This window comes from Asparagus officinalis, chromosome 5 (genome assembly GCF_001876935.1).
Source record: "Asparagus officinalis chromosome 5, Aspof.V1, whole genome shotgun sequence".
In the NCBI taxonomy this organism is placed as follows: Eukaryota; Viridiplantae; Streptophyta; class Magnoliopsida; order Asparagales; family Asparagaceae; genus Asparagus; species Asparagus officinalis.
In genome coordinates this window covers 114,062,342-114,077,562 of record NC_033798.1, presented here as the reverse complement: position 1 = coordinate 114,077,562, position 15,221 = coordinate 114,062,342, and the positions used below count along the sequence as shown (strand labels likewise).

General features: G+C 38.6%; 1 protein-coding gene and 1 long non-coding RNA gene across 2 annotated transcripts; both read right to left on the bottom strand.

Moving 5' to 3' along the window:
- Positions 6,244-15,119, bottom strand: LOC109840765. Its single transcript, XR_002247055.1, has 3 exons — positions 14,559-15,119; positions 11,214-11,323; positions 6,244-6,470 (listed from the first exon to the last, which is right to left on the bottom strand). It is a non-coding gene; the product is annotated as an uncharacterized LOC109840765 (long non-coding RNA).
- Positions 12,123-14,529, bottom strand: LOC109840764 (disease resistance response protein 206-like). The gene has a single exon (XM_020409516.1). The coding sequence runs from the start codon at positions 13,043-13,045 to the stop codon at positions 12,374-12,376; it is 672 nt and encodes a 223-aa protein (XP_020265105.1). The 5' UTR covers positions 13,046-14,529; the 3' UTR covers positions 12,123-12,373.

The window sequence follows — 15,221 nt, the reverse complement described above, 5'->3', positions numbered from 1 at the left end:
ATGAGCTGGCAGCTTAGAGGAGAAGCGGGAATAAATGGGTAGGGAATTGCAAATGCAGGACAACAAGATCAAGGGATTCCTGGGTGCGGTTAACCGTAAGTCGTACCAAATCAATAAGCTTCAAGAAGACCTTGGTCGCCTTGAGCACGAGCTTCGTGAGCGATATGACATAATAAGATACCTGAAGGAGGACATTGAGGTCGAGAGGTGGGAGAGCGCTATTGCTTTCGAGCGAGCTCGACTGGCTTGTCAGAATGTCAAAGCCATGCAGGACCGACTGAAGGAGGAGGAAGTTGCTCGTGAGAATTTGGGGAAGGAGGCCACCCGAGCTGCACTGGAGGCTGAGCGACAACGTGAATCATCTCTGGCTGAGATACATGCGCTATAGGGTCGCCTCAACCACCTGGAGTCTGAGGCCTATCGGTTCGAGGTCATTGAGAATTATTACAACAACACTCTTGGAAAGGTGGAGGTGGTCCTGGCTTATAAGGCCAGCTTCGACTATCTGGGGATGCAGCTTTCTGCCGAGTTCAAGATTGATCCCGAGCGGTTCCACTATCCCTCTTGAGTGGCTAATTGCCTTAGGGCTTTGCAGGAGATAGAGAAGGGGGGAGGGCTAGTTCTCAATGTCAAGAACAAAGATGAGGATGGTGAGAAGTCAGCCTAAGGAACAAGCGAGGGCTCGGCCCAGGACAGCTAGGTGAGCCGACCTAAAGAGGGAGGGGACGAAGAGGTCGGGTCCAAAGCCTCGGTCGCCTCTTACGCCGACTTCTACTATTGCTGCCCCTCTAGGCTCGAGTTTTACTCCAACTTTTAGTGCCACTTCAGCTTCAAGTCCTACGCCTGCTCTGACTTCAGCTTTTCAACCGCCTTGAGATACTAGATCATTTAAGAGTCTTTGACTTCATAGTCTCCCTTTACTTGGTCAGGATGTAGATGAGCTCAACCTTAATTGCTAGGGCGGCTCAAACTCCTGCTAAGAGGGCTTCATACTTAGCCTTGTTATTTGAGGCTAAGAATTTGAAAGCAATGGAGTATTCATGTGTGGACTTGTCAGGGCCACGCAGAACTACTCCGGCACCACTGTCTCCTTCTCCAGATGATCCGTCCATCTTTAGTAATCACTAGGAATTTGGGCAAATCATACTCGGGAGTACTGTGTTACCGAGGAGGAAGTGCCTTGGTCGCCTTGCAGACTGCAACATCTGGGAGAGGGACTAGTATGAGAAGAGGTGTGTCAGTGTCTATCGTGGTCGACTCTATCAAGAAGTCAGCCAAAGCTTGAGCTTTTATGATTGTTCTTGACTCAAATTGTATATCATATTCATTGAGTTTGACTGACAAGTTGATCATCCTTTTAAAAGTGGTAGGGCTGCCAAGTGCTTTCTTCAAAGACAGGTTTGTCTGCACCACTATAGTGTGAGCTTGAAAATAGGGCCGAAGCCTCCTAGTCGTAATTATGAGGTGAATGAGACCTTCTCAATGAGAGTGTAGTTGAGTTCGGCGGCCTTTAGAATCCGTCTGACATAATATATAGGCCTTTGTGCATTATCTTCTTCTTGAATCATGATAGAGCTTGTTGCCTCTTGTGAGATTGCCAAGTAAAGATACAAAGTTTCTCCTTCTCTGGGTCGGCTTAATAGGGATTTGGTGCTTAAATACCTCTTGAGATCACTGAAGGCCTTACTGCACTCTGCCGTTCATCCGATGTCTTCCTTCAACTCCTTGCTTTCTCTCAAAGTTTTGAAGAAAGTAAGACTTCTTTCGACATATATTGAAAGGAAGCGGCCCAATGCGGCTATTTTGTCGTTCAGCTTCTGGATATCCTTCAACGTGCAAGACTCGGGTATCTGCTCCATGATGGCTATCTTCTCGGGTTAATCTCAATGCCCTGTTAGGTAATCATAAACCCAAAGAATTTGCCTGATTGTACTCCGAAGACACACTTGGTTGGGTTGAGCTTCATGTGGAAGTGTTGGAGAACAGAGAAAGTTTCTTCAAGGTCCAACACGTGAGATGCCGCTTGCTTTGACTTCACCGAGATGTCATCTACATCGCCTCCACATTGCGGCCAATCTGGGGTTCGAATATTTTGTTCACCAATCTTTGATAAGTGGCCCCTGCATTTTTGAGACCGAAGGGCATCACCTTGTAGTAGTAGGTCCTTTAGTCCGTGATGAAGAAAGTCTTCTCTTCATCATCTTCTGTCATTATCTGATTGTATCCAAAGAAATCATCCATAAAGCTAAGTAGTTCATGGCTAGCACTCTCGTCAACCAACAGATCGATCCTCAAGAGAGAATAGCTATCCTTCGGGCAAGCTTTATTTAGGTTGGTGAAGTTCATGCACATTCTCTATTTGCTAGTAGACTACTTCACTAGCACAACATTGAATAACTACTCCGGATATTGAACTTCTCGGATGAAGTCGGCCTTGAGTAATCGGTTGACTTCCCCTGCAGCTGCCTTTTGTCTTTTAGAGACAAGATACCTCTTCTTTTAGCGAACCGACTAGCAGTGTTGGTCGACTTAGAGTTCATGGCATATCACTTCTGGGGGAATTCCCAGCATATATTCGGGTCCCCAAGAAAACACATCTGCATTGTCACGCAAGAACGCGACCACGGCTCCTCATTGGGGCTCAATAAGTCTTGACCTGATTTTGACTTTTTTGATCCATCAAAGTCGATCGGTACTTCTTGCAATTCTTTTACGCGGGTCATCTGCTCCCGTTCTTGGTCTTTATGCATTTGAAGGCAGATCTTCTCGAATGGTAGGGCCTCCGAAGCTTCATTCCCTCTCATTGCGAGCAGATAGCATGATATGGCTTCCCGCTAGTTGCTTCTCACGGAACCAACTCCTTATGGGGTCGGGAACTTCATCATCTGATGATATATGGATGAGACTACTTGTAGGTTATTCAAGAAAGTTCTGCCCAGAATAACGTTGTAGGTGGACTTTACGTTTATCATCAAGAGTTAGGTTTGAACTGTAGACTGGCAAGGATATCCACCGACTAATAGGGGGAGAGTGATCAGTCCTGCTAGTTGAATTGAGTGCCCTGAGAACCCAATGATGGGACACGGGCAAGGCCATAAACTCGACCTGTCGACGCCTATCTGGTTGAATGCATCCATAAATATGATGTGAAGGGATCTCCCAGTATCCACCAAGATTCTTTTGACTCGAAAGCCATTAATCTCGGCTGATAAAATGATGGGCTCATCATAAGGGGTCTCTACACCTCTTAGATCAGCACTGTTGAATAAAATGGGTTGATCTGTCCTTGGCTTCTTCTCACATAGGTTGGTTTACAACGCTCGTCGAGCATACTTCTTCCAAGTGTTGTTTGACATTCCTCCTGTCGTTGGACCGCCATTAATAGTGTTGATAACGCATTGAGTGTCTGTCTCTCTGGGTTGGTCATATTGTTAGTGTTTGTGACGAGACGATCTTGATCGAGACCTCCTCTCTGACTTTTCTAGAGCTAGTTCCCCTATATCTCATTGAAAAATGAGCTTCTTTAGCAGCCTTTTCTATATCAAGTCTTTAATATCTCTTTGGAGGACACTACAGCCATCAGTGTGATGATCGTGATCTCTGCAATACCGGAATATTGCTTAGGATCTGTAGATCAGGGGTTCAACTTCATGCGGGGAGGAGTAGAAGTGAGATGTCCTTCTCTCTCAATCTAGTAAAGTGCTTGTGAGAGAGAAGTGTTGAGGGAAGTGAGGGATGGCTTTTTAGCCACTTCTTTCCTCTAATATCTCTTGTTGGCCCTACTTGGCTTGGAGGCGGATGTGAGAAGATCCTTCTCCATCATCTCTCTTTGTAGCATCTGCAGTAAGACAGAGGAGGGTTTCTTCTGCATGGAGCCTGCCAAAAATGATGTATATATTTTTGGCTGAGTTGTTCGAAGCTGCGGATGGACTTTTTATCCAATAAATTCTACCACATCTTTGTGCTTCCCGTCAAGGTGATAAGGAAAGCTCGGTAACATGTTGCATATGTATCAGATCATAAAAGTTTTGTGCATACGCCACTGGATCTCACTCACCTTTTTACTTCTCAATATGTGGCATTTTGAATTTGGTGCATAGGGTAATCATGATCCAATCGGCGAGCGGAGTATTCCCTCCGATGTCGTCTATAATATTATTAAATGTTAGATAACCAAACTCAAAGTAAGTGGTGGAGGGGCCTAGAGCAGCGTGAGGGTATCTAGCATTGCGCAATGTTGTCCATGTGGCGCGCTCATGGCCGCTATGGCCAAAACTAGGACTCTCACCCATTGCTTCCATGTGTTGCAGAGGTTGTCGAGGATCACAAGTGAAACGAGTCTGTTGGCAAGGCGGAGGATAGGTGTATTCAGCGTGTTCCTCTTGCGTGCGTTATTCAGACTAGCCCACCTAGGGAGGAGCAATAAAAGACAGAGAATGCTACTGGGGAGAAATCCGGCTGAAGAGTTTGTTTGTGAAGGAGGCGAACTGTTGCTAAAGAGATTAGGAAATTCTTTAGGCAAGTTCTTCCAATTGAGCTTGAGTGACATAGGCCGCATTATGTGTTTCTTCGGTGGAAGGAATTGATGATCGGCTTGGACAATCGAATCAGCCAGCTTGTATGAAGAAGAAAAAGAGGCCCTACGGTGAGCGTTAATCTATTAATGTCAGACATCAAACAGGAAAATTTAGTGTGGGTTGTGTAGGGTTTTATGATTCCTCACTCTTCTTTGATGGTTGATTATTGGTTAGAGGATTTCATCCTGCACACAAAAAATACATAAGAGGATCGGAGTTGGGTTCTTCGGGGGTTTCCCTGACGGTCAAGTTAGTATTGATCTTAATTGGAGGAGAAAAGTATGATTGCAATGTGTTATATTGCAAAAGATTGCTTACCCCCATGCAGCAGGCAATGCATCTATTTATAATAAATTCGGGAGGGCAATTGCGTAACTTCGGCCGAGTCCACACGGTTAGCTTATTCGGTTGATATTTTATAGGTGTTGGCTGTGGGTGGTATGAGTCAACCATGTGATTAATGCGATGGTGACAGTACTAACAGGATTCGATGAGTCATTAAGACTTTTGGGGTTGGTGTAATGATGATTCCGACCATGCATTTAATATGACGGTGATCGGCTGTTGGCGCGGGATTCGAGAATGACTGTTTTTCGTCTCTGCTCTGAAAGGGTCGATAAAAGACGCATTTTGATTTGGCTATTTCGGATTAAGAGCTCTTTAACTTGGTTTTACAAAATGAAGAGGCAGGAAATTAGCCTTAACAGTGGGGTCTGAGTGAGGACACCTTTTGACTTGGCCCTTCTTGGGAAGGGCCGAGTTCAAGAAGGGCCGAGTGGTGACGTTATTTGACTCGTCTTGCATAGGGCCGAGTTGATTTGGTGCATAGCTAATTCGGGACTCGTGTCGACTCCTAGGAGAGGATTAATACTTGGCCATTTTTGTGATACAACAACTAACTATCCATTACCAATAATGTGCATCTTCAATTAGCATGCGAATCGCATGGACAAGAAAATAATAGGCATATGGTCTCCAAGGCATGGCTCATGCTGTAAAATTGGTGATAGATGAAGAACTCATGCCTTCAAGTTTAGTCATTGATCTAATACCCATCCTCCAATCCTGAAGTTGCATAATCATTATATATAACAAGGATAAATATGGGGTGTGGCGTACCACAAGTGAGGATTGAATTTATAATAGAGTATACTGAGTATGAGCTGGCAGCTCATTTAATAAAATGGGCTGCCAAATCACTATCGTGTGAGACCCACCCTAATGTGATTAGCAGAGGGGCTCATATGGCATTGAGCTGACAGCTCATTTTGCTGAATGAGTTATCATCTCATATACATTTCTTCCATTTAATACATCAATATCACAAAGAGACTGAACAATGAACTCTTAATTACTCTGAAGTTACCTTTGTTCGGATGAAGAAAAGATAGTGTTAGCACTTAGCAGATCATGTTTTTATCCTCTCTCTTCAAGCCTGTTGTATGCAATGTTCAAAAGAACTAGATAATGTGTGTTCTATGATAATTGTCATATTTATTTTTGCCACAAAAATATTAAAGATCTCCATAACTAAAAGATGAAAATATCATGTCTACGGGCTGTCAGGTCACAAAAAATACCAAGATGAGCATGAGCTGAACTTGTTACTAATTGCTCCGTTCGATGTCAACAAAGAAATAAATGAAACATATCTGTTGAATAAGTTGTTCGTTTAATTTAGCATGATTACAAAAGTATAATCAATTTTCATGCGACCAAACAGACTAAAGCCCCATTCCACCCAAAAGCACTTCAAATTCCTTGTAAGCTTGTGAAAAGAAAAGAAAAACATTGAGCTTATCTCCCTTGTCTCAATTTGACGATCACCAGAACGTACATGGATGAAAAAGATCTTCAAGAAACATTTTCTAGTCTCCTCCAGCATCTCAATAACTTGAAGAGGGAAAGTTTCTTTTAGGCCAGTAGCTTATTTAGAAATTTGTATTCTCTAAATATGTTCTAGTAGTAATAATTAACAAATGAACATAATACAAATTGCTATGAAAACAGAAATTACCAATTCAGATACTTCATGTTGGAAATATAGGAAATACATGGATCTATGTGAACATAATACAAGGTCAGCCTACTTCATCCTTTTACATTTTCACCCTTTTTTTTCCTGCTCATAACCTCCTTTCCTTGTACAACAGTACAAGTCATACTTGCATCCTTCTTCCCTTCCCTTTCATAAATTCCTCCAATTTGCAGTGCGTACTTGTCTCGCTAAAACATCTTTCCTTTACACGCTTGGAAACTAATTTACAAGCTTTCAACACACTCGAAGGTGTCTTTTTTCATGAACTCTGGCATAGTCTTGACTAGAAATTGACTGACCCGCGAAATATCTTTTCTTTGTCAAATTAATAAGCAAACAATAGAAATGAGGCATATATTACCTCATTTTACAACTATATTTTTTGCTATTCTATCAGACCATGCATCATGTTCGCAACGCTTTTCTTTAGACAAGATCTAAAATGGTTCTCTTAAAAATAACATTTTAAAATGGATGTGAAATATGTTTTAAAGCTTTTTCTAACGAAAAAGCGTAAACAAGGGGAAAAAATTCTCCAGTAGGAAATTAACCCCCCATAATGATTCTTTTTCAAGTATTCTTATGCTTTTCATTATCTTCCTTGAAACAATAAACCCTTAAATTTGACACCCGATTATATTTTTTATGTTCACATTAATACATACAATCAATTATCAAACATGTTATATGATTCTTCCAAAATATGAAAGCATTGTCCAGTTGTTGCTTAAAGGAATATTTCAAAATGACGTTGTTGACTCTTTCCAGCAATAAATGAGTTTCTCCTCCTCTTTTGAGGAGTGCTAGCGGGTCAACATTGCATCTAATGCCTATTGCATATATTCAAACCTGAAAAAAGGTTGATGAATATCATTCATGATTCGGATCTAATAAACAGAAAGTGTATCCAAGGCCTATTTTTATTTATATTTGGGTTTAACTTTGAACATTACTCGGATAACTTTTAAATACTTTTACAAGTCAAAAAGTAATACAAGAAAAACATAAATCCATAACTTACAAGGATATTCAAAACACATGCATCTACTTGCATGCTAATATTATTAATACCTCAAATTTACTAGAATGCAAAAACTTTAGCATCCGAAAAAGATTTTTGAGTCAATATGGGATTTGGCAGCAAGCATGCTTAAAATTAAAACACAAATACATAATATTTGGAACAAGTTTTTTTACATTCATATATGATTGGAATCATTAATGACGGAAATCATTAATCAAATCTAAAAGATCGAACAGACCAAATCCAAAATCGTTGATGTATTACATATACATTTTTACATACTTCCATACTACAAATTATCAAAAATATTATATAAAATTCTTTCAAGTACGAAAAGATTGCCCGACTGTTTACTTGCAGCAATGCGTGAACCTCTTCGTCTTTTTTCAGCAACACGGGATTTACCTTATTAGCTATTTCTGGAGTCTTCGCTTTAATTTTTTTCCACGTTTGTAATCTTTTTCTCCTCCCTATATAAGTCACTCTTTCTACCTTCTTATCTGCCATCGCCCAACCCGTCTATCTGTATCGCTATGTTCCTTTTCACCAATACCCTTCTCTTGTTTCTCTGATAAAATTTGCTTCCACCTTCATCCTTTCTCCTTTCTCAATCCATTTCTTTTCCTCCCAATTCTCATGATGCTCTTCTTCCATCTGTCTAATACTTGAAACTAATGCATTCTACGCCTCTTTCTATTAGTATCTAGAAATCTGACACAATTGTGGATCACTTCAAACTTATGTATACAATTAAAAGTTGTTGACATCAGATGCCCACTAACTCCTCAGACAGTTAATGTGCTTGAAGGATTAAGGTAATTTAGTTTTCTAGTTAAAATGTGATTTTGCTTTTTTTTCCCCTTTATTGCAACTAAGCACCATTTTTATCCACTTATTGGCTTAGCCTGAGTTGGTATTTTTTACATTATGCAACTTTCTCATGAACTATCTTACAACTATGTGTCTTACGAATATGGCAAAACTACCCTTGTGCTAATATCTTGTTGTCAACGTTAGATTTCATCATTTTTCTTCTAAATGTTCCCGACACTTTGGTTATTTCAAAACTCAGTATGGATTTAATAGAATGTTATATTCAGGCTAATGCGCCTCCTTAAGATGTTGTTTATTACTGATTGATGATCTGAAGGTATTTTGATTTGTTAAAGGATCTTTTTGTTACGTTTATTTTCCAAAAGTTTCTCATTATACAAATGGAGAAAAACCAAATATTGCTATGTGATGTTTATTCATGTATGTCTTTTGCGACGAATTTTCTTTCGTCAGTACTTTCCTTAAAAGAAAGTTACTCGATTCAATGAAAGAAATTACTTGATTCAATGAACGACGCAGATAGTATATATTGTAATTTGTAATTATCATTCATTTTCTCCTTATAGCTTCTTGTTATAACATTAAAGACAATCACTACATACATTTTTTACGAATGAACATGTTGATTAAGCAACCAACTGAACTGTATTCTCATCATATTTCTTTCTCATTTTGCAGATTCCAGATGCATCCCTCAAATTGTTTTTGTCTCTCTCATGATAAGGGGGGTCTTTTTCTTCAATTTACTGCAATTCTTAGCAATGCAGTATCCAAATATGCGAGAAAAATACTTCCCCTCTTTTCCCTTTGGTCAATATTTTCCTTCCATTTTTGTCATTCTCCTCTATATAAACTTCCTGTGTGGAAACATGCTCTCACATATTATCCTCGCTCCAAATTCTTTAGCACTTTCTTCTCATCTCGTTATTTTAAGAGAGGAAGTCAAAAAGAAAAGATGGAGAGCAGTGTTTCATATGTTTTGGAGGGTAAAGAGGTGGAGGTCAGCTCCAACCATTTGCAGACTGCAGATTCTGCAAACCCCCAAAAAGCTCCAAAGCAAACTCGAGTGGATAGCGCCAGTTCCACCAGCACAAATAGTTGTGCAATGTGTGGTGGAACAAGAACAACTAAATGGAGAAATGGACCTCAAGGTCCAAAGGTAATAAAAACCCTTTGTCTTTAAAATCCTTTTGATTTTTGAATAGAAGAATGTACTTTAGATGAATAATATGATTAGATAGTATGTTCTTATAGCAGCAAACACTAATGTGATATCTATACATAAACATGGTCACTATTAAGTTCTGGGTCGATTGGTGCATCCGGATCTATGTTTACAGAGTGCTCAAACTTTTATTTGTATCTACAAAGTTATTGGCTTTATTGCTTGAATGAAATAATGTGAAATTTAGTTTGTAGAAAGGAAGGGGGGGGAAACTAAATCTGCTTTCTCTCATCAAGAGATCCTAACTAAATCTTATTAACTGTAGACTTTACTTTTATTCTCCAAAAATAATCATCGTAGATCACTCATTTCAATTATATTGCAGATGAAATTTACATTTAATTAAATAATCACATATGTAAATTCTTCAAGTTTCTAGAAGAAGGTTTAGACTGTTTGACTTTATTTTGTTCTCTAATCAGTTTAGGATTATGTTAGTTTTCTTGCCTGGTTGAAAGCAATAGCAATCATAAAAAATTATTCCGAATATGCCTAATATCAATATTCACTTGCTGATATCCAATCAAAACCTAACGAGACCAGGACTCGACCCAAACCAGATAGCCGTTGAGTGGTTAACCCGAAACTAAAACACACTTCTGATCCCTTGCAAAGGTGATATAAATGAAAGTTTTTGTCTGATGCTATCTTGTGTTTGGGTACTAAAGGAAAATCCAAAACATGAGCTGTTACCCGCCCTGATATCAGTTGCACTATGTTTTAATGTCATGTAAGCAATAGAACATATTTGTTGGAATGAATTTAATAAATGCTGAATGAATAATTGATCCATCAAAAATATAGAATGAACACGGGAACATGAACTAACCAATTTTTCTAGTAAAAGTATATGTCACATCAACTCTGTAATAGAAATGATTGACGCTTATGAATTTATCAAATACTTGTAAAATATTATTGGTGTGGTGTTTCTAATTTGAATTTTAATGTGCAGACATTATGCAACAAATGTGGACTCAGGTACCAAAAGAATCAACCACCAAAAAGTTCGGATCAACAGAAAAAGATTTCTAATGGAAGTAGTGGAAAGAAGAAATCTAAAGCTCCCTACAAGGCCCTATTAATTCGGGCTACTCCATGAATAAATCTATAATTTGCTTTCTTTCCCTTATGTAATCAACTAGAAATTATCCAATTCATGAAAGTTTGTACACATGATTTTGATTGGCAATGTGATAAAGGATGTTCCAATCCCTCAGTGTCTATTATTGCTCCTCACAATTCCAGTTCTTAGAAGAATACGTCATACAGTAAGAGATGCTATCTTTTATAATAATCAGCAACTAAGATTATAGTAATTGATTATGTAACGACTAAAGACTATATTTTGGTTATGGAAGAATAAGCATCTCTGAAAATGAAGAAGACCACTATAAAAGCTCATGGAAGTCTTATTTATGTTATTTACAATCTTAATATCTTATGTATTTTCCTTTGCATAAATTTAATACGACAATTTGTGAACATGCATCAAGAAACAGGTCGAAATCTTACCTGTTTGGCTCAACTCCACAGCTCAAATGAGTGATTGAGTGTGTATGCAGGGAACCCGAAACCCAATATCCAGAACTCGTACGTTATCAGAATGACGGAATCAACATCTCCTGTGAGGATACCACCTGATCAGCAAGATAGCATGCAGTGTAGTAACAACATAAAGGCATCTGAAAAATAATAAATAGACTTAAGGATGGAAAATTCATTTAGTCATACTGGTCCAAACACTTCCAGTACAGCAAAGGATGCATTACTATTTTCACACTTGCATAATTCTACACACGAAGCAAAATTAGTTGTCGATTATGGATATATAAACTATAGATGTAAAAACAATCATCCCTCTTCAATACATAGGCCTGAGGGGTTTTTGCTTAGTAGAAAAGGTGAGGCTAACATCCCTCCATGTTTCATGGAAAGGATTTATTGGGACTGCAACAAAAGAACAGGTTAATCTAACCTATGACACAAACATGTATCACGATATATCCCCTAAAGGCCTCATTCTCTGAACACCCTATTCCCTACCTTCTCCTTATATAGTCTCCTCTTGACTAGGTGTCCCTCAGTTGATATAAAGTAGTAGGGTAACCTCAAAGTTATCTAATCAGATACTCTTAAATCTAATCAGGCTTGGATAGGAGGACCCAACCAAATCCAATCTGTTACTGTACAGGATATCCATCCATAAAAAAATTTGGTAAAAGTCCTGTTAGCGATGCCTGAATCCGAAAAGCAGTTTTTAAGAGGAATGAATTGTACAAATACAAGATCAAACACCACACAGCCAAAATGGAAGGAGTGTAGTTTGTTTGTGTTAAACCCTGTTTCAACTGGGAACCACAAAACTTTTAGGAGAATTAAGGCATGTTGACAATCTCAGGAGTTGCCATAACCAACATAGCAAGAAGAAATCCTCTCCGCATTGAAAGAAGTGACAGGGACCCACTCAAAATAACAAGAAGAAGAATAAGAAGAAGTTTAGAAAAACACAGTGCTTCAAGACTTTAAAGCATCCAGAAATTTCTCCACGACAATACATTTCTACCCAATTCAACAATACATGTAAACCTGTAAAAACAAACCAAAACAACCACTGCTATAAATTGCTCACAGACTATATATTCCCCTTACACAACCTCAGTCTTCTCGCCGCTTCAGTAGCATTCATAGAGCTTGATATCAACTCGGAGTCGAAAATACACCTCACCCTCATATGCATCAGTCATAATCGTCGCAATCCCTCTGCTCATCAAGAAATCCCCTGTCCCACCCACCACAGATATATCCCGTGTCTTGTTCATCAATGGATCAGCCCCAAGAAAGTTTAGAGTCCCTTGGTGCTCTGTTGAGTTGAGCACAAAGGTGAAAGCCAGCCATGCCGTATAAATCTCCTTCTTGACATACAAATACATGCCTTGTGCTCGACCAACTGGTTCAGAATGCAGGTTGTTATCTAAAGTGATTGGGTCATCAAAGACGACCATATCACCAAAATGCATCAAATTAGCTAGGGCTGTGCGGTTCGCCCACACAGGGGCTGCTACTATGGCTGAAGTGGCATTTTCCATGTTTTTCCCGTTGTAAACAATGTCATGGAAGTAGAGCACAAGGTTCTTACAAGGCCTGTGTAGCCGCTTCTTGCGGCAGTCAGCAAAAGGGGTGAGAATCAGTAGTGAGAGGAGGAAGAATGGTAGGATAGAGGGTGTTGGTCTTTTTCCTTCCATTGTTCTGCTTCTTTTATGTAAAAGAAGTAGACAACAAGTGTTTCTCAAAAAAGCGTAGATAATAAGCGTCTCGGGAGTGAAGTGTTTTCCCTTACTATCCATATTTATAACGGAGGATTAGGAGAAACAAAGGGATTGAAGAAGGCATCTTGCACAATGAACTACAAAGATACAAGAAAGGTATCTCGAATGGGGGAACTTTTAGTGCTTAGCTTAACATAGTGGCATATTCTTGTTGCTTAAGCAGAACAAACCACCGATTCTCCAGCTTAGCTACTTGTTCTCTTCCTACCTACAACCTAGTAATCAATAATGAAAGGAGCAAATATGTCTGCAAGCGTTGCTGTTATTAGTTCTTCTCAGTTGAAAAGACAAAGAAGGTTAGAGAAGATTTTGTATATAGCAAAGAGACAATGATAATGCTGAAATGTAAGTCATAGTTTTATTTCCCCCTTCTTCCCTCTAAGGAAAAGCCTAGGGTCTTGATTAATTGATAGTAATAAGAGATTGATGATGTTCTTACATTTACAAGAACAAAAACATCCACTACTGAAGTTGATGTACAGAGTTTTCTTCTTTCTTTCTTTCTTTTTCTTTTTTTTTTCCCTCCTCTGAGGACAACAACAATAATAAATGTTTTTAAACTGGTTTTAAAAGCTCGAGGAAGTAAGAGAAATTGTAGTTCGGTCATAAGCTTAGGACAACTTAGGACATTGGTGCAGGTCAAGGATAGCAACTGAGAATGCTTACACCATCAAACTTCTATAAATATTTATTTAAAAAAAAAGGCTACGATTATTTAAAAAGATTTGTTGGCATGGCAGCCATCCTGTGTGGGAAATTAGGAAGAACTTTAAAAAGAGGACTCCCCCTTAAAAGCAATGCCCTGATAAGAAACCTAGAACTTGTTTCATTCAATAGTGGATGTAGAGTTAATAACACATTATTTTCAGATTTCTCTTCAAAAGAATATTTAAGAAGATGAATCTTCAAAATTGTCAAAATGAATCAAGAAACAACAGAGCATACCTCTTCACTGGACAATAAAATGTAAGATTCTTTCTCAATTATGTAACTCAGCTGTCCGTCCTAGTTGATTCCTAGACCCTACAAAGTACTAAGTAATTGAATGTAAGCGTCCTTATGATTATAATTAAGGCCATTCGCGTGTCATTATCAGCTCAAAGACAAATATTTGCTTCTCACAACTATAGCATGACCATGAATATCTTAACATCGATGGTAACCAAGGCCCCATCAAGGCACCACTAAATTTATATATATGTACTAAATAATGGAAGGAGAAAATGTTAATAATTTTGTGGTCCATCTAAAGAAGAAGAAAAATTAGATAAGGAGTTTGTGGCTAGCAACAAGTGGGCATGATCTAGATAATTAGAGACTGCATTGAGAGAAATTAGCTCAGAAACTAAAACCTGGAGTCTGGTCAGAAACAAATATGAACTAACTACTTAGGCTTAATGAAAGCAATGCGCTAAAAAGTAAAGAACATCAAATGACAAGCTATAGCTAAAAAAAATTATTAGTAAAATAGCAAGTATGCATAGAAATGAAAAATGGGGAAGAAAAAGACAGATAGAGAGAGAATTTTTACCTCCGCTGGTGCTCAAATGGGTCAGGCTTTTCGTCGAACAGGTGGTCTGCAGTTCATTATCAGACAACAAATCGATCAAACTGTAGAAATTCTAAGACGTAGACACTTCGCCTAAGAGGGAAGCCGCGGACGCGGTCCATTGAAGCTCAGGTCGAGTTCATGGCTACGACCTTGGTTATGATAAAAGATAACAAACTAGAAAATATAAATTCCGATAAAATTAGGCCAAATGACATGAGATTGGACCAGAAATTTTTTTTTTTAAGCTTTATTTATTGGGAATAGTACTTTTGATTTATAAGGTTTCTTGGACAAACAAATTTACTGGCTAGTTTTCTACACGAAAAAACTTCTTTACTATCAGAAAGAAAAGAAAAGAAAAATCATTACCGTCGCAAAGCCAACCAAATACAAAGTCATCAACTATAATACCCTAACAAAATCAATTATTTTCACTTTAAAAAACTAAAATCTCCATCATTAAACAATAGTGAGGTGATTACTATTTTCTATTTTAATTGTTAATTGTCTTAGTTCAAGGGTCGGATTCATTTTTTTGGTGAAAACTAGAAACAAGTGCAGCATGTACACAAATAACCCAAAAGTTTTGGCTTTATCTGCGACTAAATATAAAGGAATGGTGTTATTTGCACACTCTACCTA

Excerpts from the sequence above, each read along its gene's own strand:
- LOC109840764 (XM_020409516.1), bottom strand. The coding sequence starts at position 13,045 with ATGGATAGTAAGGGAAAACACTTCACTCCCGAGACGCTTATTATCTAC.